This window comes from Ipomoea triloba, chromosome 15 (assembly GCF_003576645.1).
Source record: "Ipomoea triloba cultivar NCNSP0323 chromosome 15, ASM357664v1".
In the NCBI taxonomy this organism is placed as follows: domain Eukaryota; kingdom Viridiplantae; phylum Streptophyta; class Magnoliopsida; order Solanales; family Convolvulaceae; genus Ipomoea; species Ipomoea triloba.
Window position 1 is genome coordinate 320,937 of NC_044930.1, and position 25,248 is coordinate 346,184.

At 34.7% G+C, this 25,248-nt stretch overlaps 4 protein-coding genes across 4 annotated transcripts; 2 read left to right on the plus strand and 2 right to left on the minus strand.

Annotated features, from left to right (window-relative positions):
* Positions 1-8,943: 8,943 nt before the first annotated feature.
* Positions 8,944-13,175, minus strand: LOC116006432. Its single transcript, XM_031246795.1, has 2 exons — positions 12,424-13,175; positions 8,944-12,228 (listed from the first exon to the last, which is right to left on the minus strand). The coding sequence occupies exons 1-2, from the start codon at positions 12,581-12,583 to the stop codon at positions 10,871-10,873; spliced, it is 1,518 nt and encodes a 505-aa protein (XP_031102655.1). The 5' UTR covers positions 12,584-13,175; the 3' UTR covers positions 8,944-10,870.
* Positions 13,176-13,312: 137 nt separating this feature from the next.
* On the minus strand, positions 13,313-15,979 carry LOC116006433 (E3 ubiquitin-protein ligase RZFP34-like). Its single transcript, XM_031246796.1, has 12 exons — positions 15,709-15,979; positions 15,532-15,619; positions 15,397-15,456; positions 15,120-15,152; positions 14,946-15,023; positions 14,818-14,861; positions 14,638-14,678; positions 14,483-14,565; positions 14,313-14,404; positions 14,138-14,207; positions 14,006-14,047; positions 13,313-13,927 (listed from the first exon to the last, which is right to left on the minus strand). The coding sequence occupies exons 1-12, from the start codon at positions 15,795-15,797 to the stop codon at positions 13,772-13,774; spliced, it is 876 nt and encodes a 291-aa protein (XP_031102656.1). The 5' UTR covers positions 15,798-15,979; the 3' UTR covers positions 13,313-13,771.
* Positions 15,980-20,537: 4,558 nt separating this feature from the next.
* On the plus strand, positions 20,538-21,614 carry LOC116007513 (zinc finger protein ZAT5-like). The gene has a single exon (XM_031248215.1). It carries the CDS (start codon positions 20,621-20,623, stop codon positions 21,425-21,427), a length of 807 nt encoding a protein of 268 aa, XP_031104075.1. The 5' UTR covers positions 20,538-20,620; the 3' UTR covers positions 21,428-21,614.
* Positions 21,615-23,551: 1,937 nt separating this feature from the next.
* On the plus strand, positions 23,552-25,203 carry LOC116007248 (ras-related protein RABE1e-like). Its single transcript, XM_031247875.1, has 8 exons — positions 23,552-23,721; positions 23,830-23,902; positions 23,984-24,084; positions 24,331-24,396; positions 24,512-24,609; positions 24,682-24,744; positions 24,829-24,921; positions 25,009-25,203. Exons 1-8 carry the CDS (start codon positions 23,664-23,666, stop codon positions 25,090-25,092), a joined length of 636 nt encoding a protein of 211 aa, XP_031103735.1. The 5' UTR covers positions 23,552-23,663; the 3' UTR covers positions 25,093-25,203.
* Positions 25,204-25,248: the final 45 nt, after the last annotated feature.

Here is a 25,248-nt window from a genome sequence, read left to right on the forward strand (position 1 = left end):
GAAGGATTTGAAACCAAAGAGGTTGAAATTCCTGAAGAAGAAGACTCACTTAATATCCTTATGGATAGACTAAATAATTGGAACTATGGAATGTAAACATTCCTGGAAACATAGGTCAGGTAGTGACAACATTTGTTGTCATATCTGCAAATGGTATCCAGCCTTCGACAGAAGATGGAAATGCCAAACTTGTCTTAAACAAATTTGTAATAACTGTATTACAAAAAACTTCAACATACCTATCCCAGAAAATACTACACTTAATAATACTCAATGGGAAAACTTAAAGATAAGAACTTTGGAAAACCAAGTAATTACTCTAGAAAACAAAATGGCTAAAATTGAAGAAAAACTTGAAAAAATACTTGAACTCTTAGAAAAAAGAAAACAAGTAATAACTGAAACTGATCTCAAAATAACTGAGATAACTACTGAAGAACAAAACATAATTAATACTCAAACTGAAAAAACTTGTAGCACAAATATACCTTTGGTATGTAATAATACAAGAATAACCCAAGTAATTATTCCATCCAAACTTTCAATACATGGAATAGATTTACTTGTACCAATACTTGTTGATACTGGAGCTACTTCTTCAACGATTGATTCTGGAATTAGATCCTTTTGATCAGAAGCTTCATAGTTTCCAAATCTTAGGCAAAGAGGTCCATTTTTTCCTTCTGAGTAAGAAGTTACTTCAGTGGGTTTTAAAAATATACAAGCCAAATTTCAAACCAACTGCAATACTTGGTCAGAATCTTTTTATTGGCCAAAACTTTGGGTAAGAACACTTAAAAACCATAATGTTCCTGTAATTATGGGATTAGATTTCATACTTTATAATAATGGTCAAATGACCATTAACAAAGACTATTTAACTATTAGTAGGAATTGTTTCCAAATTCCTATTATTTCAAACTTCCCTGCTAAGATCTTTGAAACTAAAATATTAGACTCTTGTAAATGCAGTAACAATAAAGATTGTAACTGTATAAATACTGAAGAATTACAAGATTTTCCAGAACATCTAGAGAATCTTGAGGGAATTGAATTAAACTTACATTTAGTAGAAACTACTAACTTCAAAAAAGAATTAAGAGAAAATGACTTAGAAAACTTAGTTAAAAGACTTGAAAAAATGGAAATTATAGGAGAGAATCCTGTAAAATTCTGGGAAAAGAACAAAACTGAATGTAAACTTGAAATCATTAACCCAGACATAACTATTAAATCCCAAAACTTTAAATATGGACCTTGGGAACAAGATGAGTTTAAAATGCACATCGACCAACTTTTAAAACTTGGTATTATAGCAAGATCAACTTCTAGACACAGAACTCCTGCTTTTATTGTCCAGAAAGAAGCAGAAAAGAAACGTGGTCAATCCAGAATGGTATTCGACTACAGGAGACTTAATGACAACACTTATGAAGATGGGTATTGCATCCCTGACAAAGATACTTTGATTAACAAAATACAAAATAGAAACTGGTTTTCAAAATTCGACTTGAAATCTGGATTTTGGCAAGTTAAAATGCATCCAGAGAGTATAGAATGGACAGCCTTTTCATGTCCATTAGGACTTTTTGAATGGAAAGTAATGCCATTTGGACTTAAAAACGCTCCTCAAAAATTTCAAAGAATGATGGATGAATTTTTTAAGGATTGCTATGACTTTACTTGCATCTATATAGACGATATACTTGTTTTTTCAAAAACTAAAGAAGAGCATAGAGCTCATCTTTACACTATCTTTACTATTTTTGAAAAATATGGACTTATTGTTTCGAAAAAGAAAATGGAACTTTGCAAAAACCATATTTCTTTTTTAGGAGCTGAGATAGGAGAAGGCACTATTAAACTACAACCACATATTTCTAGGAAAATACTTGAATTCCCAGATAAACTTGAAAACTTAAAACAATTACAATCCTTTCTAGGATTAGTAAATTACACTAGACCTTATTTTAAAGATCTTGCAAAACTCACTACACCACTTTACAATAAATCACAAACCAAAGGATATAGAAACTTTAATGACCAAGACATTAAAATTGTTCAACAAATAAAAGAAAAAATCCAACAACTTGAACCCATGGCTTTGCCATTAGATTCAGACTACTTAATAGTACAAACTGATGGAAGTAAAGATGGATGGGGAGGAATACTTATTAAGAAACCAACTGAATATTCTCCTAAATCTACTGAAAAACTCTGTAGATACACTTCTGGTGTATTTAAGGAAAAAGGATACTTAACTTCTATGGATTATGAATTACTTGCTATTATTTATGTCCTGGAAAAATTTGCACTTTTTATACTTTCAAGAAAATTTTTTACTATAAGGACAGATTGCGAGTCCATAGTAAAATTTGCAGACACTAAAAATGAAAGGAAACTTACTGCAAACAGATGGCTCAAATTCAGAGAATTTGTGCTAACTAGAGGTTTCCATATTAAATGGGAACATACTAAAGGAAAAGATAATAGACTTGCTGATATCCTTTCCAGAAACATTCTAGACTATAAACTGTATGATCCTCCATAAATCATTTTAACAATTTGTCTAAAGTTTTGCAGAACTTTTCTAGACTTCACTATGGAGAAAACTTTCAAGGTGGACAGGTATGAACTTGCTGTTATTCCTGAAAGGAATCAGTTCAAAACTCCACTTCGTGAGAAACTTACTGAAGAAGAGCAATGCTTGGTTGACAATATTTGGAGCTTGTCAACTATAGCCCAATCCTCCGGAAGGAAGGCTACTTGCGTAAACTACTTAATTCAACTTTTGGTCTCTGGAAGGCATAAGACCAAGAAACCATTTACTTGTTATGCACTTTATACTGGTAAGAATGCTGGTTTATACTTAACTTGGGAAGAAATGATCACTGAACTTGAAGAACTTAAGAAAGATCCAAAGTCTGGAAATCCTTCTTATAAAGGATATTACAGTATTGAGGAAGCTACTTCTATGCTAACTCAAAGGTTTGGAAATGATTTTGTGGTTTCTGAACAGGTACTTAGGTATAAAGAATACCTAAAACACTTGGATCAGTTCTCTGATCAGGAACTTCTGAAAAACTTAGAAACTGGAGCTTCCAGCTCAATGAAACTTCAGAGGTTTGAACCTCAAACTCCCAGAAAGAAACTTGAGAACACTTTCTCAGAAGTGATGAAAACTTCCTTGAAACTTAAGGAAAAGGAGATTCCTTCACTTGGAAAGATCCCAACTCCAGCCGTTTCCCTCAAAACTATCACTTCCCCTTCACTAACCAAAACTCCAGTCTCTCTTGGAGAATGTTCTTTAAAAACTTTTGCTTTACTCCAAGAATGCCTGGCTCAAATCGCCAACTCAGGCATTTCAACTCCTGGAATCTCAATTTCTTGGGATTTCAATTATAACCTTTACAAAACTTGTTCTTTACTTTTTCCAGATTGTCCAGAAAACCAACAGTCTGATGATTTCGAATGCCTTTGTAAACTTGAGTTTGCCATTAGAAGAGCTAGACTTCTTATTCCTGGGTTTAAACCTTTTAAATTTCAGGATTATCCAGTTAACTTTTCTACACTTTTAAAACATGGATTGGTTAAGTCAGCCAATATTTCCCCACTCCATGAATTTTCTGGAATACTTCCAGAAATGCTGGCAGAAACTTTTGAAACTATTATCCCTGAATTTCCCAAAAAATTCAGATTGGATTTCACTTCCCTTTACCCAGACTTCAAAGAAAATAAACCTGCATATCATTTACTAGAAGTGAACTTCCATAAGGTGGATGATGAATACAAGGACTTTGAACCAGAACACCAACATCCCAAGGCCTTGAAACTGGAAGAAACAATGGAAATACAACTTGACCAGGCCAGAGCCAAGATACTTGCTGAAAACTTCAACTGGACAAAATACAGATTTGCCAACAAAAACATACTTAGAGAAGATTCCCAAGGGAAAATCTACTGTGATCCAAGCATAGGATCAAGATACTTTTTTCCATTTGAAGTCACTCACTCCAATCCAAGACTTGTCAACTCCTACAAGAGAAGGATCAGGAGAGTACTGCCAAGAACTTTGTCTTCTTCCGAATCAGAAGATATGAATATAACTTGAGAAGACATCTCTACTTTACTTTGGCTAAGATAAGGGGGCCTGTCCCTTTCAACTTTTCTTTAACTGTACTACTTTTGCTGTACACTTTTTGACTATGGGGTAAGGAGATAAGATTCCTTATCTTTCTGTCACTTCGACCGAAGATATGAGATAAGATTACATCTTATCTTCGGTATGTCAATAATGTAATTAGTAGACAGCTGTAAAGGTAGTTCTAGGTTCTTCTTCTTCCTTCTATATAAGGAGAAGCTTGTACATTTGTAAAAAACACACGAAAAATACCAGCAAATATCAATGAAAAACCCTTTTCAGAAAACACTTCACTTCTAAAAACTTTCTTCTTTTCTCTGCAAACCAGATTGCTACTAAGAGGTAATATTACTTAAACCAGATCTCTTTACTTTGTGTTTGTTCTTATTATTATGCTTTATTGTTCTTATTGTTCATATTTAAAAGACGTAAATCCTGCTTGAGCCGAAGCAACCTGTGTAGTCTAAGTTTATATGTCAGGTAGAGAAAGTACCCAGGTGGGGAAAAGAGAAACCTGAGTCTGAATACTTAGATGTTGTTAAGGTTGTAGACGGAGGGTCATGGGATCCTTTGGTTAGTAGGTTAGGGATGATAAGGTGAAAATAAAAAGAACAAATCTGATAATAAAGCAATAAAAGTAAGAACAAACATAAACTAAAAAGATCTAGATAAGTAATAAAACTCTTAGTACAGCAACCTGTGATGCAAGAGAGAAGAAGAATCTTCAAACCAGAAGGTTTTTATAAAACTTAAACTTCTTAAAAAACTTATTTATCATCATGGATAAAAAACTTATTCAACAATACTTTGGAAGTACTAAAAACTTTTTAACTGAGAAGATACATCAGGAAACTGATGAAATCCATACTTTTTATCAAGACCCAAATTCAGAAACATACTTTGACTACAACATCACTGTACCAAATCATAACTTAATTAAACAAGGATTAGACAAAACTTTCCCTACAGAAATCTCAAATACTATACTTTCAAAGTTAGAATTTCAAACCTTCCAAGAAACCTTATGTCTAGATTCAATTACAGAATCTACTGGTCAACTTTTTGAAAAACACGAACTAGAACTTAAACTCAAAGAATTATCCCACTTTGTAATTACTTCAAATCACATATCAGACTTCAGAGGTTTCCTTAGACCTTTTGAGGTAAACGCCACTTACCACCTTGGTAACAAACTCCAAATTTTCAACTTTCCCACTTATAATAATCATCATGAGACTGATGATTGGGATAGGAGACACTGGAATTATTCCAGTGGACCAGAGACAGACTAAAACTTTATAAACCTTTACTAAAGGCATACTCCACTCCTGCGGGAGGGGGGGGTTGCTCCCGCAGGAGTGGAGTATGCCTTTAGTAAAGGTTTATAAAGTTTTAGTCTGTCTCTGGTCCACTGGAATAATTCCAGTGTCTCCTATCCCAATCATCAGTCTCATGATGATTATTATAAGTGGGAAAGTTGAAAATTTGGAGTTTGTTACCAAGGTGGTAAGTGGCGTTTACCTCAAAAGGTCTAAGGAAACCTCTGAAGTCTGATATGTGATTTGAAGTAATTACAAAGTGGGATAATTCTTTGAGTTTAAGTTCTAGTTCGTGTTTTTCAAAAAGTTGACCAGTAGATTCTGTAATTGAATCTAGACATAAGGTTTCTTGGAAGGTTTGAAATTCTAACTTTGAAAGTATAGTATTTGAGATTTCTGTAGGGAAAGTTTTGTCTAATCCTTGTTTAATTAAGTTATGATTTGGTACAGTGATGTTGTAGTCAAAGTATGTTTCTGAATTTGGGTCTTGATAAAAAGTATGGATTTCATCAGTTTCCTGATGTATCTTCTCAGTTAAAAAGTTTTTAGTACTTCCAAAGTATTGTTGAATAAGTTTTTTATCCATGATGATAAATAAGTTTTTTAAGAAGTTTAAGTTTTATAAAAACCTTCTGGTTTGAAGATTCTTCTTCTCTCTTGCATCACAGGTTGCTGTACTAAGAGTTTTATTACTTATCTAGATCTTTTTAGTTTATGTTTGTTCTTACTTTTATTGCTTTATTATCAGATTTGTTCTTTTTATTTTCACCTTATCATCCCTAACCTACTAACCAAAGGATCCCATGACCCTCCGTCTACAACCTTAACAACATCTAAGTATTCAGACTCAGGTTTCTCTTTTCCCCACCTGGGTACTTTCTCTACCTGACATATAAACTTAGACTACACAGGTTGCTTCGGCTCAAGCAGGATTTACGTCTTTTAAATATGAACAATAAGAACAATAAAGCATAATAATAAGAACAAACACAAAGTAAAGAGATCTGGTTTAAGTAATATTACCTCTTAGTAGCAATCTGGTTTGCAGAGAAAAGAAGAAAGTTTTTAGAAGTGAAGTGTTTTCTGAAAAGGGTTTTTCATTGATATTTGCTGGTATTTTTCGTGTGTGTTTTACAAATGTACAAGCTTCTCCTTATATAGAAGGAAGAAGAAGAACCTAGAACTACCTTTACAGCTGTCTACTAATTACATTATTGACATACCGAAGATAAGATGTAATCTTATCTCATATCTTCGGTCGAAGTGACAGAAAGATAAGGAATCTTATCTCCTTACCCCATAGTCAAAAAGTGTACAGCAAAAGTAGTACAGTTAAAGAAAAGTTGAAAGGGACAGGCCCCCTTATCTTAGCCAAAGTAAAGTAGAGATGTCTTCTCAAGTTATATTCATATCTTCTGATTCGGAAGAAGACAAAGTTCTTGGCAGTACTCTCCTGATCCTTCTCTTGTAGGAGTTGACAAGTCTTGGATTGGAGTGAGTGACTTCAAATGGAAAAAAGTATCTTGATCCTATGCTTGGATCACAGTAGATTTTCCCTTGGGAATCTTCTCTAAGTATGTTTTTGTTGGCAAATCTGTATTTTGTCCAGTTGAAGTTTTCAGCAAGTATCTTGGCTCTGGCCTGGTCAAGTTGTATTTCCATTGTTTCTTCCAGTTTCAAGGCCTTGGGATGTTGGTGTTCTGGTTCGAAGTCCTTGTATTCATCATCCACCTTATGGAAGTTCACTTCTAGTAAATGATATGCAGGTTTATTTTCTTTGAAGTCTGGGTAAAGGGAAGTGAAATCCAATCTGAATTTTTTGGGAAATTCAGGGATAATAGTTTCAAAAGTTTCTGCCAGCATTTCTGGAAGTATTCCAGAAAATTCATGGAGTGGGGAAATATTGGCTGACTTAACCAATCCATGTTTTAAAAGTGTAGAAAAGTTAACTGGATAATCCTGAAATTTAAAAGGTTTAAACCCAGGAATAAGAAGTCTAGCTCTTCTAATGGCAAACTCAAGTTTACAAAGGCATTCGAAATCATCAGACTGTTGGTTTTCTGGACAATCTGGAAAAAGTAAAGAACAAGTTTTGTAAAGGTTATAATTGAAATCCCAAGAAATTGAGATTCCAGGAGTTGAAATGCCTGAGTTGGCGATTTGAGCCAGGCATTCTTGGAGTAAAGCAAAAGTTTTTAAAGAACATTCTCCAAGAGAGACTGGAGTTTTGGTTAGTGAAGGGGAAGTGATAGTTTTGAGGGAAACGGCTGGAGTTGGGATCTTTCAAAGTGAAGGAATCTCCTTTTCCTTAAGTTTCAAGGAAGTTTTCATCACTTCTGAGAAAGTGTTCTCAAGTTTCTTTCTGGGAGTTTGAGGTTCAAACCTCTGAAGTTTCATTGAGCTGGAAGCTCCAGTTTCTAAGTTTTTCAGAAGTTCCTGATCAGAGAACTGATCCAAGTGTTTTAGGTATTCTTTATACCTAAGTACCTGTTCAGAAACCACAAAATCATTTCCAAACCTTTGAGTTAGCATAGAAGTAGCTTCCTCAATACTGTAATATCCTTTATAAGAAGGATTTCCAGACTTTGGATCTTTCTTAAGTTCTTCAAGTTCAGTGATCATTTCTTCCCAAGTTAAGTATAAACCAGCATTCTTACCAGTATAAAGTGCATAACAAGTAAATGGTTTCTTGGTCTTATGCCTTCCAGAGACCAAAAGTTGAATTAAGTAGTTTACGCAAGTAGCCTTCCTTCCGGAGGATTGGGCTATAGTTGACAAGCTCCAAATATTGTCAACCAAGCATTGCTCTTCTTCAGTAAGTTTCTCACGAAGTGGAGTTTTGAACTGATTCCTTTCAGGAATAACAGCAAGTTCATACCTGTCCACCTTGAAAGTTTTCTCCATAGTGAAGTCTAGAAAAGTTCTGCAAAACTTTAGACAAATTGTTAAAATGATTTATGGAGGATCATACAGTTTATAGTCTAGAATGTTTCTGGAAAGGATATCAGCAAGTCTATTATCTTTTCCTTTAGTATGTTCCCATTTAATATGGAAACCTCTAGTTAGCACAAATTCTCTGAATTTGAGCCATCTGTTTGCAGTAAGTTTCCTTTCATTTTTAGTGTCTGCAAATTTTACTATGGACTCGCAATCTGTCCTTATAGTAAAAAATTTTCTTGAAAGTATAAAAAGTGCAAATTTTTCCAGGACATAAATAATAGCAAGTAATTCATAATCCATAGAAGTTAAGTATCCTTTTTCCTTAAATACACCAGAAGTGTATCTACAGAGTTTTTCAGTAGATTTAGGAGAATATTCAGTTGGTTTCTTAATAAGTATTCCTCCCCATCCATCTTTACTTCCATCAGTTTGTACTATTAAGTAGTCTGAATCTAATGGCAAAGCCATGGGTTCAAGTTGTTGGATTTTTTCTTTTATTTGTTGAACAATTTTAATGTCTTGGTCATTAAAGTTTCTATATCCTTTGGTTTGTGATTTATTGTAAAGTGGTGTAGTGAGTTTTGCAAGATCTTTAAAATAAGGTCTAGTGTAATTTACTAATCCTAGAAAGGATTGTAATTGTTTTAAGTTTTCAAGTTTATCTGGGAATTCAAGTATTTTCCTAGAAATATGTGGTTGTAGTTTAATAGTGCCTTCTCCTATCTCAGCTCCTAAAAAAGAAATATGGTTTTTGCAAAGTTCCATTTTCTTTTTCGAAACAATAAGTCCATATTTTTCAAAAATAGTAAAGATAGTGTAAAGATGAGCTCTATGCTCTTCTTTAGTTTTTGAAAAAACAAGTATATCGTCTATATAGATGCAAGTAAAGTCATAGCAATCCTTAAAAAATTCATCCATCATTCTTTGAAATTTTTGAGGAGCGTTTTTAAGTCCAAATGGCATTACTTTCCATTCAAAAAGTCCTAATGGACATGAAAAGGCTGTCCATTCTATACTCTCTGGATGCATTTTAACTTGCCAAAATCCAGATTTCAAGTCGAATTTTGAAAACCAGTTTCTATTTTGTATTTTGTTAATCAAAGTATCTTTGTCAGGGATGCAATACCCATCTTCATAAGTGTTGTCATTAAGTCTCCTGTAGTCGAATACCATTCTGGATTGACCACGTTTCTTTTCTGCTTCTTTCTGGACAATAAAAGCAGGAGTTCTGTGTCTAGAAGTTGATCTTGCTATAATACCAAGTTTTAAAAGTTGGTCGATGTGCATTTTAAACTCATCTTGTTCCCAAGGTCCATATTTAAAGTTTTGGGATTTAATAGTTATGTCTGGGTTAATGATTTCAAGTTTACATTCAGTTTTGTTCTTTTCCCAGAATTTTACAGGATTCTCTCCTATAATTTCCATTTTTTCAAGTCTTTTAACTAAGTTTTCTAAGTCATTTTCTCTTAATTCTTTTTTGAAGTTAGTAGTTTCTACTAAATGTAAGTTTAATTCAATTCCCTCAAGATTCTCTAGATGTTCTGGAAAATCTTGTAATTCTTCAGTATTTATACAGTTACAATCTTTATTGTTACTGCATTTACAAGAGTCTAATATTTTAGTTTCAAAGATCTTAGCAGGGAAGTTTGAAATAATAGGAATTTGGAAACAATTCCTACTAATAGTTAAATAGTCTTTGTTAATGGTCATTTGACCATTATTATAAAGTATGAAATCTAATCCCATAATTACAGGAACATTATGGTTTTTAAGTGTTCTTACCCAAAGTTTTGGCCAATAAAAAGATTCTGACCAAGTATTGCAGTTGGTTTGAAATTTGGCTTGTATATTTTTAAGTTGAGTATCTATGGATACTTGAGTACCATCAAATTGAGTAGATTTGGCAGGAGTAACTTTAACAGTTTTTTGTTTAATTGTTTCTGGTAATATTCCAGAATCAATCGTTGAAGAAGTAGCTCCAGTATCAACAAGTATTGGTACAAGTAAATCTATTCCATGTATTGAAAGTTTGGATGGAATAATTACTTGGGTTATTCTTGTATTATTACATACCAAAGGTATATTGGTATTACAAGTTTTTTCAGTTTGAGTCTTAATTATGTTTTGTTCTTCAGTGGTTATCTCAGTTATTTTGAGATCAGTTTCAGTTATGACTTGTTTTCTTTTTTCTAAGAGTTCAAGTATTTTTTCAAGTTTTTCTTCTATTTTAGCCATTTTGTTTTCTAGAGTAATTACTTGGTTTTCCAAAGTTCTTATCTTTAAGTTTTCCCATTGAGTATTATTAAGTGTAGTATTTTCTGGGATAGGTATGTTGAAGTTTTTTGTAATACAGTTATTACAAATTTGTTTAAGACAAGTTTGGCATTTCCATCTTCTGTCGAAGGCTGGATACCATTTACAGATATGACAACAAATGTTGTCACTACCTGACCTATGTTTCCAGGAATGTTTACATTCCATAGTTCCAATTATTTAGTCTATCCATAAGAATATTAAGTGAGTCTTCTTCTTCAGGAATTTCAACCTCTTTGGTTTCAAATCCTTCCAAAGAACATATACTCCAAATTTCTGAAGTATCTGAAATATCAGAAGTAATTTCAAGTATATCTTCATTAATGGTGTTTACTAAGTTTGCTTCTTCATTAAATAAGTTATTTCTGTTTGGACAAACAGAGGATAAGTGTCCAGGTTTTTGACAAGCATAGCAAGTTATTGTTTTCTTGTAGTTTTTGTTTGGATTGTACTTAGTAACATGCTTATCTTTATTGAGATAAGGTTTTTTAGCAGTTGATTTTCTTATGTATTTTCTTTTTACATAGTTTCTTTTAGGTTTCGCAGGTTGTCTCCTGGGAGTTGGATCATCAGGATGTCTCCCATATTGTTGTGGAGTGTAGATATTTTTACAAAAACCTACATTCTTTTGTTTTAAGTCTCTCTGGATCTGTATATAAGTACATCTAGTCTTAAGTTCACTAATAACATGTTGAATTCTGGTTCCCATGTTATCAAAAAGTTCTTCTTTAGGTATTAAATTCCAGGAATCATGGATTTCTTTTCCTAAAGGTCCAGGTAATTTTGAAAAAAGTCTTTCTCCTAAGTCTTTAGAGAAATAGTTTCCAGAGGTGCAGGCTAGTGATAAAAAGTCTATTAAGAAATCTATAACTTTATGCCAATCATACAATTGGATTTGTTCTAGATCTCTCATGGCTTCAGCTTGTCTTATAGTTAAGCCAGTGTTTGCTTCTCTTCCAGTAAGAAGTGTGTGTATTTGGTAAGCAAAGTTGTGTATACTATTTCCTTGCATTGCTAATTCTGCAAGCTTATCAGGAAATTTTAGTTTAAAGGCTTCCCATGCTGCTCTAGCAGTTCCGCCTAAATAGTTTTCAGCTATTTTAATCATTTCTTCTCCGTCATTGACGTAAGGGTGTTTTGATTCAAAGTCTCTTATTATAAGTGCAGTCCATTGTTCAATATAGTTATCGAAAAGTTGTGGATGAACCCTAGTTATGTTAAGTATAGTTGGTTCATTACTGAGTATTTGTACTTCATGAGGCATTTGTTTTCCTAAAGTTCTTCTGTTAGGATTATTTTGATCATAAATAGTTACAGCTCTTCTGGGAGGATGTCCCAAATTATAGCTCATTTGTTCAGGATTAGTTCTGGGATAAGAAGTAGTAGGATGTGATGAAGCAGTTGCTTCATTTTGTCTAGAGTTTATTGTTTCAATATCTGCAAAGTTTTTGACAGACATTGGTTCAGTTTCTGATTTTGTTTCTTCAACAAAATCTTTTTTGAATTGTTCAATATCTATAAGATATTGGTGAAGTATTTCTTTCATTTGTTCAGGATTAGTTCTGGGATAAGAAGTAGTAGGATGTGATGAAGCAGTTGCTTCATTTTGTCTAGAGTTTATTGTTTCAATATCTGCAAAGTTTTTGACAGACATTGGTTCAGTTTCTGATTTTGTTTCTTCAACAAAATCTTTTTTGAATTGTTCAATATCTATAAGATATTGGTGAAGTATTTCTTTCTTTGCTAAGTTTTGGTTCAGTTTTTCAATTATGTTTGTATCTATTTTGTTTTCTAGTTCTTCATTAAGTAAGTTCATTAAGTGTTCACTATGTTTAATCTTTTGTTGGATTTGTTCTTCTGTTAAATCCATTAGTTTTCTTCTTCTAGATCCTTTTGATCAGAAGCTTCATAGTTTCCAAATCTTAGGCAAAGAGGTCCATTTTTTCCTTCTGAGTAAGAAGTTACTTCAGTGGGTTTTAAAGTTTCAGGTTTAGTTACAAAAGTTTCAATCTTCCACTCTTCTCCAGCTAAAAGAGAAGATGAGATTGGTTTTGGTCCAAAGAATTTTATCCCCTTGGACTCAATAGTTTTGACAATACTGTCAATTTTGATTTTGTATTTAGGACAGACTTGGGTAGACAATTTTCCAATGAAAATTATATCTATTGACAAGTTTGCTCCTTGAAAGTTTCCGAATCCTTTAGTTTGGATTTGGAAAAGGAATTTGTGAATGTCTTTTAAAGCTATAGTGTAATCAGGAAGTAAATAATGTACTCCTACATTATTGTTCATGTCTACCTCAATTGCTCCAATCATTTGAGCCTGAGTTGAATCTTGAATTCTAGTATCTAAAGCAGTTATGAGTACTTTAGCTCCGTACTCTTTTCTGATCAATCCTTTGATCACAACAGTTATCATTCCTAGATGAACATAATTCATCTTTTTAAGTTTAAGTTGCTTAATACTCTCTTCAGTCATTAAGCTAAAAGTTTCTGCTCTTCCGTCTGGAATTTCGAGCATTTCTGATCTATGAGTTTTGATTAAACTAGAGTCATTCTGCATAAATCCAGTTCTATACAAAGTAGAAGGTCTCAAAGTATTGATAAAGTCATTTGACATTACCTCAGTGTCTCTGTCAATATTAACAATTTGTTCTATAATCTGAGTATTTCTACTCTGATTAGGTCTAAAAAGTCTTCCTACCCATGTAGAACTAGTAGTTTGATCTAAAGTTGTAGTTCTCGAAGAACTTGGTTCTTCAGAAATAGTTCTTGAGGTTCCAGTAAAGGGTCTCATTTACTGGCAACAACTACCACGTACTGCTTTTATAATTATTGGCGATTGGAAACTATAATTAGCTAAAGATATCGATTCATTACCCTGTATGCACATAAATGGTGCAATGATGGCCGTGCGTGATGATGCTCCCCAACGGGCAACGGAAGGGTAGAGCAAATAGACCAGAAAGAATGAAGGATGATTCGATGTCTGGATTTTTGCTTCTTGACTGCCAGTAATAGCTTGGATATTCTGCTCTTGAGCCTCGTCTAAGAGAGGTTCATCCTCTAACAACTTCGGTGACCCTAGATGAGCATGAAGTGGCGCCTCCTCTCGTTTGCCTTGTGTTGTAGGATTTGCAGTTAGGGCACTTGTGTGCCAGAACGTGGAACTTAGTCTCAGATGAATTCCCACAGTCATTGCAAAGGATCGAAACCTAATTTATTTGCAACGTGAAGAGGTAAGATTATGGCATCAATATATGCAATCAAAACCTAATATATACACATATTACCATCTTATTTTGATACATCTCCGGCATAGGTGTCGAGGCAACCTGAAATTTTGCAGCAATAGTGATAAGTTAAAAACGAAGTCATATCATATACCAATTGCAGAGTTTCAAATCTCTTTGGACACCGCCTACCTCCTCATCAAGCTTTTCCCATACCCGGGACATATCACAAAATGATTTCGAGCAAACGGGGCAAGAATACCTGCATTATCAAATTATTAGGAATAAGAAAATTTTTACCAAAACGTGCAAGGAGGATACTGTTGCTCTCATTGCGGAAAGAACAGAAAGGCAAACAGAAACTTACTGATAATGCCTTTCCATCTCCATCACACATTCAAGATGCATAGTGTGTCCACAAGGCAAAACAGTAATATTTTTCGTGGTATCAAAAACAAACTGCAGGATTAAATCACAAGAATAAGAAAAAATATGAGCTTTTATATTTATATATTGCTTTGACGTTGCTGTATTTACCTCAAAGCAAACTGGGCAGTTGTGGTGCATTGCTTTTTCTATACAAATATGTGAATCCTTCATCAAATTTGAGTAGCAACATCCTGAACAATAATCATATTCCCAGAATTATGGCACGCTAAATGAAGTTAAATTAATATAGTGACATCACTTACCACATCTATTACAGTGAAAGAAATTTTCTTTGCCTCCCGTTCTGTGATGAAGAATGGAACAACATGAAAAGGAAAAGTTAAATGAAAGAAACAACATGAAAGAAACATTATTAGGCAAAGAGCATCCTTTGATATCGATAGAAATGATGGCAAAAACAGTAATGGTGAAAAGGTTTTAACCTGCAGATTCCACATTTGTCACAGTGGTATTGATTCTTCGAAACCTAAAGACACAAACCAGTTTGTTTGAGCATAATAATAATAATAACTGGACTAGACTTTCTAATAACAAAGATTCGAAAACTTACATCATCATCAAAGAAATTGCACGTTGAGCAATAGTACTTCCCCATAGAAACCCCGCATTGGACGCATCTTTGTTGAACCTGCAATACATTTGCTATATAAGATTTGAAGTCATCTAATCGAAAATAGTAACTACACTAACACCAATAATCATCAAGTACAGAAAGAAAACTCACATCTTGCTCAGTGTTGCACAAGGAACAAATGACCTAAACAGTGAAAACACATTGCAATTATTAAACCAAAAGTTGAAAATTACAGAACAGCTAACTTCTGTGAAAGCCTTATAAAGCAGTATCCATTATTACTCTTTAGATAATTAGATCACACAGAAAGTAATATCTTCTTCTTCTTCTTCTTCAAATACAACTTTTAACTTTTTTACATCACTTCTAACTTCTAACTTCTAAAGTTCACTGTAATACAGAAGATCAGAAAAATTAGAAACTATACCCTTTTGATTTCATGTCTAGGAATGTCATGCCGCTTGAGTGGATCAACTTCTATAGAATTCTGTCCAAAGAATCATAATCAGTTCCTCATTGAAGATGATAAAGAAGTTTTGAAAGAAAGAGTGAAAGATTATACCTTTGCTTCATTGTGGCAGTGTCTGCAATCGAATATCTCATCACAGCATGGAGCTCTGATCTTGCATCTCCTCATATAGTGCGAGCACCTAAACAAGGTAAAAATCAAAACTTTCACTTAAATCTTCTTCTTTTTACAGAATTCAGTGTAGAAAACATCAAGGAAAATAGGAAATACCCATAATTTCCACATCCCATCTCGGCCCTAGCTCCATCTTCATCCAAAAACTGACGAGGAACCATCTGCTGCAGCAAAGCGTTCTCCATTTCCAGCAACCAAAAACTGTTTAACTTCAATATTCACCAGAAAGAATATCACCCAGTTTTATTATCAAAAGTCCAGAAAACGATGGTTAACTGAGTTTGATTGCAGAGGAGAAAAAAGAAGATATTTTTGGGTGATTAGAAGAAAAAAATCTGGTACCAATAATGCAAATCTTTGTGAAAATTCAGATTAGACCCCCATAGTTCACGCTTTAATTCAATCAAACACCATCATTTGCTTTGTGGCGGATGACGCGGCGACACGGCAGCCAGCCAGCCCCCAGCAATATAACCATTCAAAGCTAAAGATGTAACCTTTGAAACGACACCGTCCCCTCCACTACAAGAAAGCGCAGCAGCGTCGCGTCAATGGGCGTTTCGTCACTTTCTTGTCATTTACTCTTCTTGCATAATGCATATATGATATATTTCCACACTAAAATTGTTTCATAACATTAACATAGACACATTTGCAGTAGTTATGCCGTGGTCTGGGTCAAAAAACGACGCCTTTTTTTTTTTTTAACATATTGGCCTGAAATGTGGAACACAAACTCTACATTCACATACACTATACTCTATATCCACAATTTGTAAACTCCACATCCACATATTACAAGATTATATGTTTAGTAACTATATTACCAATGTTATGCATTCACACATTCAAAACCCTATATTCACATGTCCTATACTCCATATTCACAACTTGAGAACTCCACATTCACACATTACAGGACTACAAGTTGTTAGAACTTCTTAACTCTATTACAGATTCACACATGCATAACTCTACATTCACGATTTCTATACTCCATATTCACGATTTGAAACCTCTACATTCACACATTCCTGAGTAACTCTACATTCACACAATCATAAGTCTACATTCACGATTTCTATACTCTACATTCACACTTTGAAACCTCTACATTCATACATTTTTGGACAACTCTATATTCAACAATATGTTTACTAAAAAAAAAAAAAGACAAAACGACGTAGTTTTAGACCTTAGTCCACCTTGCAAGGTGGACCTTAGTCCACCGCATAATTTGCGCTTGTTCTTGATCGACAACTATTTTATCATGGGCCTCCTTCGTTGGTGGATCAAAGGAGCTATACAAACCTCCTCAGAACCGGCCCACTATACTCATTCTTGGACAAACTACTGGCCCACTATACTCATTCTTGAACCAACTACATATAGCATCACGATTTAACTTATCTTTAAGAATACTTAAATACTTAAGGATTGCATTCCAATTCGATAAATTTTATATATATAATATGCTGCAATTTCATTTTTAGTGTATTACAAGTAAAATGAATATGAGAATATAGAAAATATCACTCTAGCAATTCAAAAATTCGCCTTAGATATGTTCATATGTAGTGTGTCTAAGTTCTATATATCAACATTTAGGTATCCAAATGGTAAAAATTGAGATTTTTTTTAAGGATTTGCTACAAATGGTTCTATATATCAACATGATATATGAAATTCAAGCTAAGAACAAATAATACACAACATTAATCTATAGAGCTACAAGGTTGTGATTTGCTCAATAATTCAAAATGTCCCCTACCTGGCCTACTACGTATATCTTCCCTCTCAAGGTGCTTAAGTAGTGGAGTTGTATTTTTATAGTATTGTTTGTAGTGCCATTAACGTAGGAGACAAGCTACATTCGCCGCCATGCATGTTTTGCTTGCTCTTTCATTCTTCCATGCTTCCAAACCCAGTCATCTATTTTTATTTTTTAAGAATAATAGATAAAATGAATAAATAGCATTGAATAATACCAATAATTATTTTCTTTGTCCTTAATACAGATATTTTTCATTATTTTAGAGCTGTAGACTGTATGTAGTAGCGTTTTAGAACATTAATGCTTTGCTTGAGGTTAGTGGGAACACTCCTAGTATAGCTAGCCAATTAGAAGACTATCTTAATTATTGCGTGCCCCTCACGATTTATCCATCCCACGTTGTCTCTTAACACTGACAACTATGTATGTGCATTGTTACTCCAAGAATCTATTCTATTCTCCATCATAATACAATGTTTTTTTTTTTGAAAAATAATACAATGTTTTTTAATGAAGAATCTATTAAAAAGATGAAATTGTACTGTTCAATAATACGGAGTAACATTTAGTCATACTAACATTTATCACAATACCAAAAAAATTATAACTATTAGTGAAAATGTAATTTTATTTCCTTATATATACTTACATAGTAGTTAGTGTGAAGTTTTCATGGAAGAATATTAGACTAAACCTTCTAAGCTGCATCTGATGGATGGAGTACTAAGGCGCAACTGACCAGCCGCTCCTTGACCTGCTGGTCGGACCCTCTTCTCAACAACTAGACGTCGGTACGATGGGCTTCGGCTTTGTGCTTGGCATATATATATATATATATATATATATATAGGCAATCCCAGTATGCTATTGGGCTTTACAAGCGGGGTAGAGCTCGCGGTCCATGGCTCAACACGGGCAAAAGTGGGACGTTTTGGGCTAATATGTGTTGTAAAAGAACTATGTTACATATTCCTAATGTAACAAGGTCTCCCAATGCGAGCATAGGACTTTAAGTTCCTCTTTGTATAAATATTCTCTCCCAATAGATAAAACGGATCCAATTTTTCCATAATAAAATGTATACTTCTCCTCTGTATATATTCTTCTTATATATTCATTATTTTAACCGTAATGTTGGTCTACCGTCAACTACTTTAGTTTTAAAATCATCTGCCTCCGTCCAACAAACTCATACTTGCATTCCTTTATTTCCCCAATAATTAAGATTTGGGATTAAAAAACCATCCAACACCATAAAACTTCAGTAATAACATCCGATATTGATTAAGGTAAGTAGTGGCGGCCGGCAAACTAAATCTACGTAGCTGACCATGCACATGTACTGCATTATATTATCCATCCATGTCGTCGATCAATACGATCATGACGAATAATAAAACTAATTAATTAAAATACTTAAACTAATAACTTCATCCTATAATGTGAACTAGCTTTATTCTTTTCTTTCATACTCAACCCTAACATTATCTAATCACCTTAATTAGCTTTCTTAATTAACTCCGCTTAAACAACCACTTTGCAGCTCGGCTAGCCAGTAGTGCCGGTTCATTAAATATACGCACACACGTTGTCAAGATAAGGTGTCGCTGTCTGGTACTTTAGTAACACTAATCATCATTAACCATATGGATTATGTACACAACAATAATGATGAGGAAAATAAATATATATAATCCATATATGCATGATCAGCTTAGCAAACCCGGCGCGATTTTTGGGTCGTAATCCATTTAACAAGTGATGAAACTTTATATGGTTCTTGGTACCCAGCTAGGTTGTTGGTTGGGTGAGTCAACTGCACATGGAGGTTGCTTCAATTCATTAAGTGCCTAATATCACTACTAATAATCTAACTCAACTAACATCATTTCACCAATTAAGTCAACACTTCTGCATAATCGCCCAATAATATTGTACCAATATAATTGTTCTCAACTAAACTATGCTTGTAAAATTACAATATACATAATTACATCGTATATTCTTATATTAACTGGTACTATACGTCTTGACTTTTTAAAGAGTCGTCGTTTTTACTTTTTAGTGTGTTTAGTAAGTATAATTTGTTTAACTTGTATATATGAGTTTTATATGTAAGGGCAATATATATATTTTTTTTGAAATCAAGGGCAATATATATTTGGTTTTGGCATTTAAGTTATAAAGACAACAAAATCAAATGAAGAGGAAGAATAAGTAGGTAGGGAGGTAGAGAAGTAAGAGAACTGTAAAATAATATGTGGTGCCAGCTACTCCTCTCAAAGTAATGGTTGGCAATGGATAATGGGTTTTCTTCAAACCCAACCAAAATCTTAATTACTCCATTATTTTCATTTTTCTATAGGGTCAATTGGTGTAGTTGATAGTACTACTATCAATAATCATGTATATATATGTGATTATATACAATATTATTAGTACTGATACTTAATAATAATATAAATTACTTGTCGGTTGGTCAATACAACGGGTCAGAAACAAAAATATGAGATTTTGAACCATTACAAGTCTCTTTCAGGGTACGTATCTATAGGCCCCAGATTCTAATTCGGGTTCTCGTGCTATAAAATAGGAAAGTTATCTTGAAAATCATGGGCCATTAATTATGAAAGTGCTCTCCTAAATCATGCAAACTCTAGGATGAGATCATATCCTCCTACTATAATGTTATACCATACTTTCTATAGGTGTACTAAAACGTTTCTCCCGTGCTAAAACGTTTTTCCCAACTCTAGTTCAAAGTGGACCTGAGCCGACCACTTGTCCACTTGAGTTGAGCTGACCATTAGTCCTCCGGTATCCAACCTATCATACATGATTATTCGGGATTGATCAATTCAATCGAAGTACCATGCATACACCTTAGAAATTAAAATACTAAATAATCCACCATTTATGATGCACATATATAGAACTTATTCCATAGCTGGAAGGCTGGTAAAAGATGCATATTCACGGTTACTGTTCACGGGGGCGGTTGTAAAATTTGACACAACAAAAGACAACTCCACCACTAGCCTCCCACTCCCACCCACTTCATTATATATAATTCTCAAGCCCCAAAAATTGATTGTATAACCACTTTAATTCCTCTATATATTGCCTATTCTCCATTTCCACCTTTTTGACAACTAACTTTCTTCTTTATTCTCCATTGATATTGAAAGCTCTCTGTTTAGCTTACTCCACACAAGAAAAGAAGGATTGGAAGTGATGATGAAGTTTGACGATCACATGGTTAGTGCGATCAAGAAAAGGCGGACTAAGCGGCCGCGCCAGCCATCTCCGGTTGCGTTAAGAATGGCTACTAGTTCATCGTCTAGTACGATTCAGTGCATCGGAAGTGATGATCATTTCGCCGCCGCCGCTGGCGGCCGGTTTGATCATCTGTCCTCTTCTTCTTCGCCGTCGTCCAACTCGGAGAATAATAGGGAACTAAGCGTGGATTTGGAGGAAGACATGGCAAACTGTTTGATCCTTTTAGCTCAAGGTCGCCACGATCAAGAATTGCCGGCACCGTCGTTGGTCGCCGGCGGCGCCAACAAGGAAGTTTACGAGTGTAAGACGTGTAATCGGGTCTTCCCTTCTTTCCAAGCTCTGGGTGGGCACAGAGCGAGTCACAAGAAACCGAAAGCGTCATCGTCGTCAGCAATTCCTTCGCCGGAAAATCAAGAAAGCTATTACGAGGATGTTACAACGTTGTCGCTGCAAATTCCGGGCAGAATTTTGCCGCCGTCTCCCATGCTTTCCAACAAAAACAAGATGCACGAGTGTTCCATTTGTGGAGCTGAGTTCACTTCCGGCCAAGCCTTGGGCGGTCACATGAGGCGGCACAGGCCACTGCCGCCTAACGCCGCCGCCGCAACTACCACCAGTAGCGGCGGCGGCCGTGAAGATTTTGACCTTAACCTTCCGGCGGCGCCGGCGGAAGAAGAACGCCGAGAAACCAGCTTCCCCTTTGCGTCGAAAGAGCGAGTCATCGTCTTCTCCACTTCTACTCTGGTGAATTGCCATTATTGATGATCATCAATTCTATCATCAACCTCACCCCGGCGGCCAGCACGTATATTCTTTTTTCTTTAATCATTATATTGATCTCTCATCATTGAGAGCTGTGAATTGAATTATTATTACTATTATTTTCACATTTGTGCTCATGATATACATGTAAAACTTTAACATTATTATATTAATGATTCATTAAATAGTTACTATTCTATTTACAAAATGTAGATTTTTTTTTAAATTTATAATATAATAGTAATAATAATAATAATAAATGCCTATACGTTTTTAGTATTGTTAGTCTTTATTTCTTTTAAAGAGTTATTAAAAATGTTTAAAAGTTTATAGAAGTTATGATTTAATACATCATATCCCTTAAGTAATTCCGTAAATTTTCTCTAAGCCTAACACGGGCGAGCACCAATTCCTACTTTAACAACTTCTACCTTTATATAATGTATATGGGATAAAATTCAAAATTGAAAATTCAATTCAGATCATATAAGAGATTCGAATGTCAACCCGATTAAATGTATGAATGTTAACCTGTGGCGTTAATTAGAAGCTAAAAATTGGATGGAAAAATAAGTATTAAGTGTTAGCCATAAGTGGTAGAGGTAGGCAAGTAGTAATTAGGGAGCATCCCAACTAATTAAGTTGGTCTAACAATTGACTTAATAACTAAAAGATTTCATGTTCGACTCTTCATAAGAGCTACCTATTAGCCTACTTGGTTTGAGTCAGTCAGAGGACAACTTATGTTAATTTATCTCTTTATGGTCATTTACGTCTAAGATCACAATGCGAGTTTCACCCAAAACGCACTTTTAGACTTTTCCGTAAATCTATAATAGGTAGGTAGGCGGGGGTGACACCATGTCCGGGAGGAGGTGAGCCAGCTAGGTCCATCCAGCATGCAGCAGAGCAGCACCACAAACAAAAGGAGTGAATTAGGGTCACAAGAAAGCAACACCTAAAAGCTATCATCCATAAGTGTCTGTTTCATTATCAATATGACAATTAAGAATATAATAAGAATTTGATGAGATGAGAGAGTAGTGTTGCAAGTGGGAAGCCAGGCAGGTATGTATGTATGTGCCAATGACTTTAAATTTCTTTTATTGATATCCTACCTGTACTATCATACACCACTCATCCCATCATGAGATGCTGCAAAGTGATCACTTTAATTAATTTGCTTAGTTTCATTAATTATATTGTTGCTAAAAATACAAGTTAGGAATATTGTTGTGTGGAGTATAGCCAACTGCATGCCTGGCCTTGCTGGTGTTTACTGTTTTCTTTGTGGCATTAAAGGAAGCCAGTTTTTTGAGGAATTTCATGAAAATGACACTTTAATTATCACGAGATCGGAGTTACTCGTACATATATATGTGTGTGTATCACAATCTATTGTTTGGTTAGACCCACTTCACATACCTAATGCCCCAAATGTTTCTCAATTTTTTTTTGTTATAAAAATATATAAAATCTTAGTAGGTTTCAAACTTGTTACAACTAATATAGCCAATTGAGTTGTGTTCCAAGACAACACACTACAATAATAGTGTGCATTATGTAAATTTTATTCCTGTCTAATAGTCCGCTAGGTAAACCGCACTAGAAAAAAAATCTTGTGCGACAAGCTCAATTAATTAGAAAGTCTTATCCCTCGATCATCCCTTTAGGAGCAGAAGCAAGTGTTGTGGGAGTTCAACATAATGGGTCGAAACTCAAATCCAAAAAAACATTACGTTAGTAGAGATAACAACGAGAAGAATACATGTCCGTTTAGCTATTTTAAAACAAGGATTAATTCCAATTTTGATCTTAAATTTATAGGTCACAATGCAATAATCATTCAACCCCTTGATGCGGTACCCTCACAGTGTGTCCATGGGCTGATCTTGGCAATTTCATATTCACTTTTGAGTATATCTATTCTATTCTATGGGCCACCTTTGTGCATTGGACTTTAAATTTACTCCAAACAGATTCAGACACGTACTGCAGTTTCATTGTACAACTCATGAAAGCCTGCCCTGCTGTTAAAAACCAAAAACATAAGACTTGACGAAGCACATGTACATAGTTGACGTTAGTTAGTTAAGGAGCAACGTAAGACAAAAAGCTACTTGTCTCTTCTTTTGCCACTCTCCTTACAAGGCCGGACATACGTGGACCTCTTCAAACATAAAAATTCAACCTTTCAATTCTTCTTCTTCTTCCCAGAAACAGACTCTGATCTCCCATGGCGGCTCGAGCTGACTACGATTGCCTCATCAAGCTTCTTCTCATCGGTGATAGCGGCAAGTCCAATACCTATTCTGAAAACAAATCTCTCCTTTTTTTGTTGTCTGTGCTATTAAAGTTTGATCTGTTTCTTGACGATGAAGTTAGCTTCTTCATAATTGCAGGAGTCGGAAAGAGCTGTTTGTTATTGAGGTTTTCTGAGGATTCATTCACACAGAGCTATATTACCACTATTGGGTATATTATATGGTTTTTCAATTCACAGTAAATGAATTCCTCTGCCCAGATTACTGATTTTTTTTTTTTTGGGGGTGACAGGATTGATTTTAAGGTGAGAACTATAGAGTTGGATGGAAAACGTATGAAACTGCAAATATGGGATACTGCTGGCCAAGAACGTTTTCGAACAATCACCACTGGTATATATATATATATGGATGATATAATATTTTTACGAAGCAGCTACTACCCGAGATTTTGCAATGGGTAAATCCGGTCTTATGACCATAGTTGACTGGCTCAAAGCAAGATGACAAATAGGCTGCTCCTGCTTCGAGTCAACTTGTAACCTTGTGATTATCAAGTCAATAGTCTGACCAACTTGGTTGGGTTTAGCCCTTGGATGGTATATTTTGATTCTAATTCCTAGGTTGTCTGATATGCAGCTTATTACAGGGGAGCCATGGGAATATTGTTAGTCTATGATGTCACTGATGAATCCTCCTTCGATAGTATATCTCCATTTCTGCTTCTCTTACTTTGCTTTGAATGATACATGTGAAACCTGTAACATAATATGACAAACTAGTTTCCCAGACCTTATATTCATAAACATGAATGATGCAGATATCAGAAACTGGATGAAAAATATAGAGCAGCATGCCTCTGATACTGTGAACAAGATACTGATTGGTAACAAAGCCGATATGGATGAGAGCAAGAGGGTAATACTAACATAATTTGTCTAAAACTCCATTCGATTTAGTATCTGCATTCGATTGATGGTTTTGTTGCAGGTTGTGCCAACCTCACGAGGCCAGGCTCTAGCTGATGAATATGGTGTAAAGTTTTTTGAAACTGTGGGTATCTTAGACTCTGTTTGGTAGTGTTATTGTGTGCATGCAAATGCAATGCCCCTGAATGCAATGGTGTTGTTGAAACAGAGTGCAAAAACTGGCTACAATGTGGAGCAAGGCTTCTTTGCCATTGCTGGAGACATTAAGCAGAGACTTGCAGAGGCAGATAGCAAAGCAGAAGTATGAATTACATTTACAATATTTACATACCTCGATTGCAGAGTATTATAACTGTATAACCATGGCGTTTTCGTTTGAATGTTGCAGCCTTCAACCATCAAAATCAGTTTACCTGAACCCGTTAAACCTTCAACTGGTGTTCAACAGAGATCAGCATGCTGCAGCACCTGAGGAAGTTCAAACCGCAGTATTGATACCACCCTGCTATTTGTAGCTTACACCTGTGTAGGTCAGACTGTGTTGGGTTAATAAATTTAAGGCTCTCTTCATTATCTTCCTTTCTGAATGGTTTCTTGAATGACACAGACAACCAAGCAAAAACAAGAA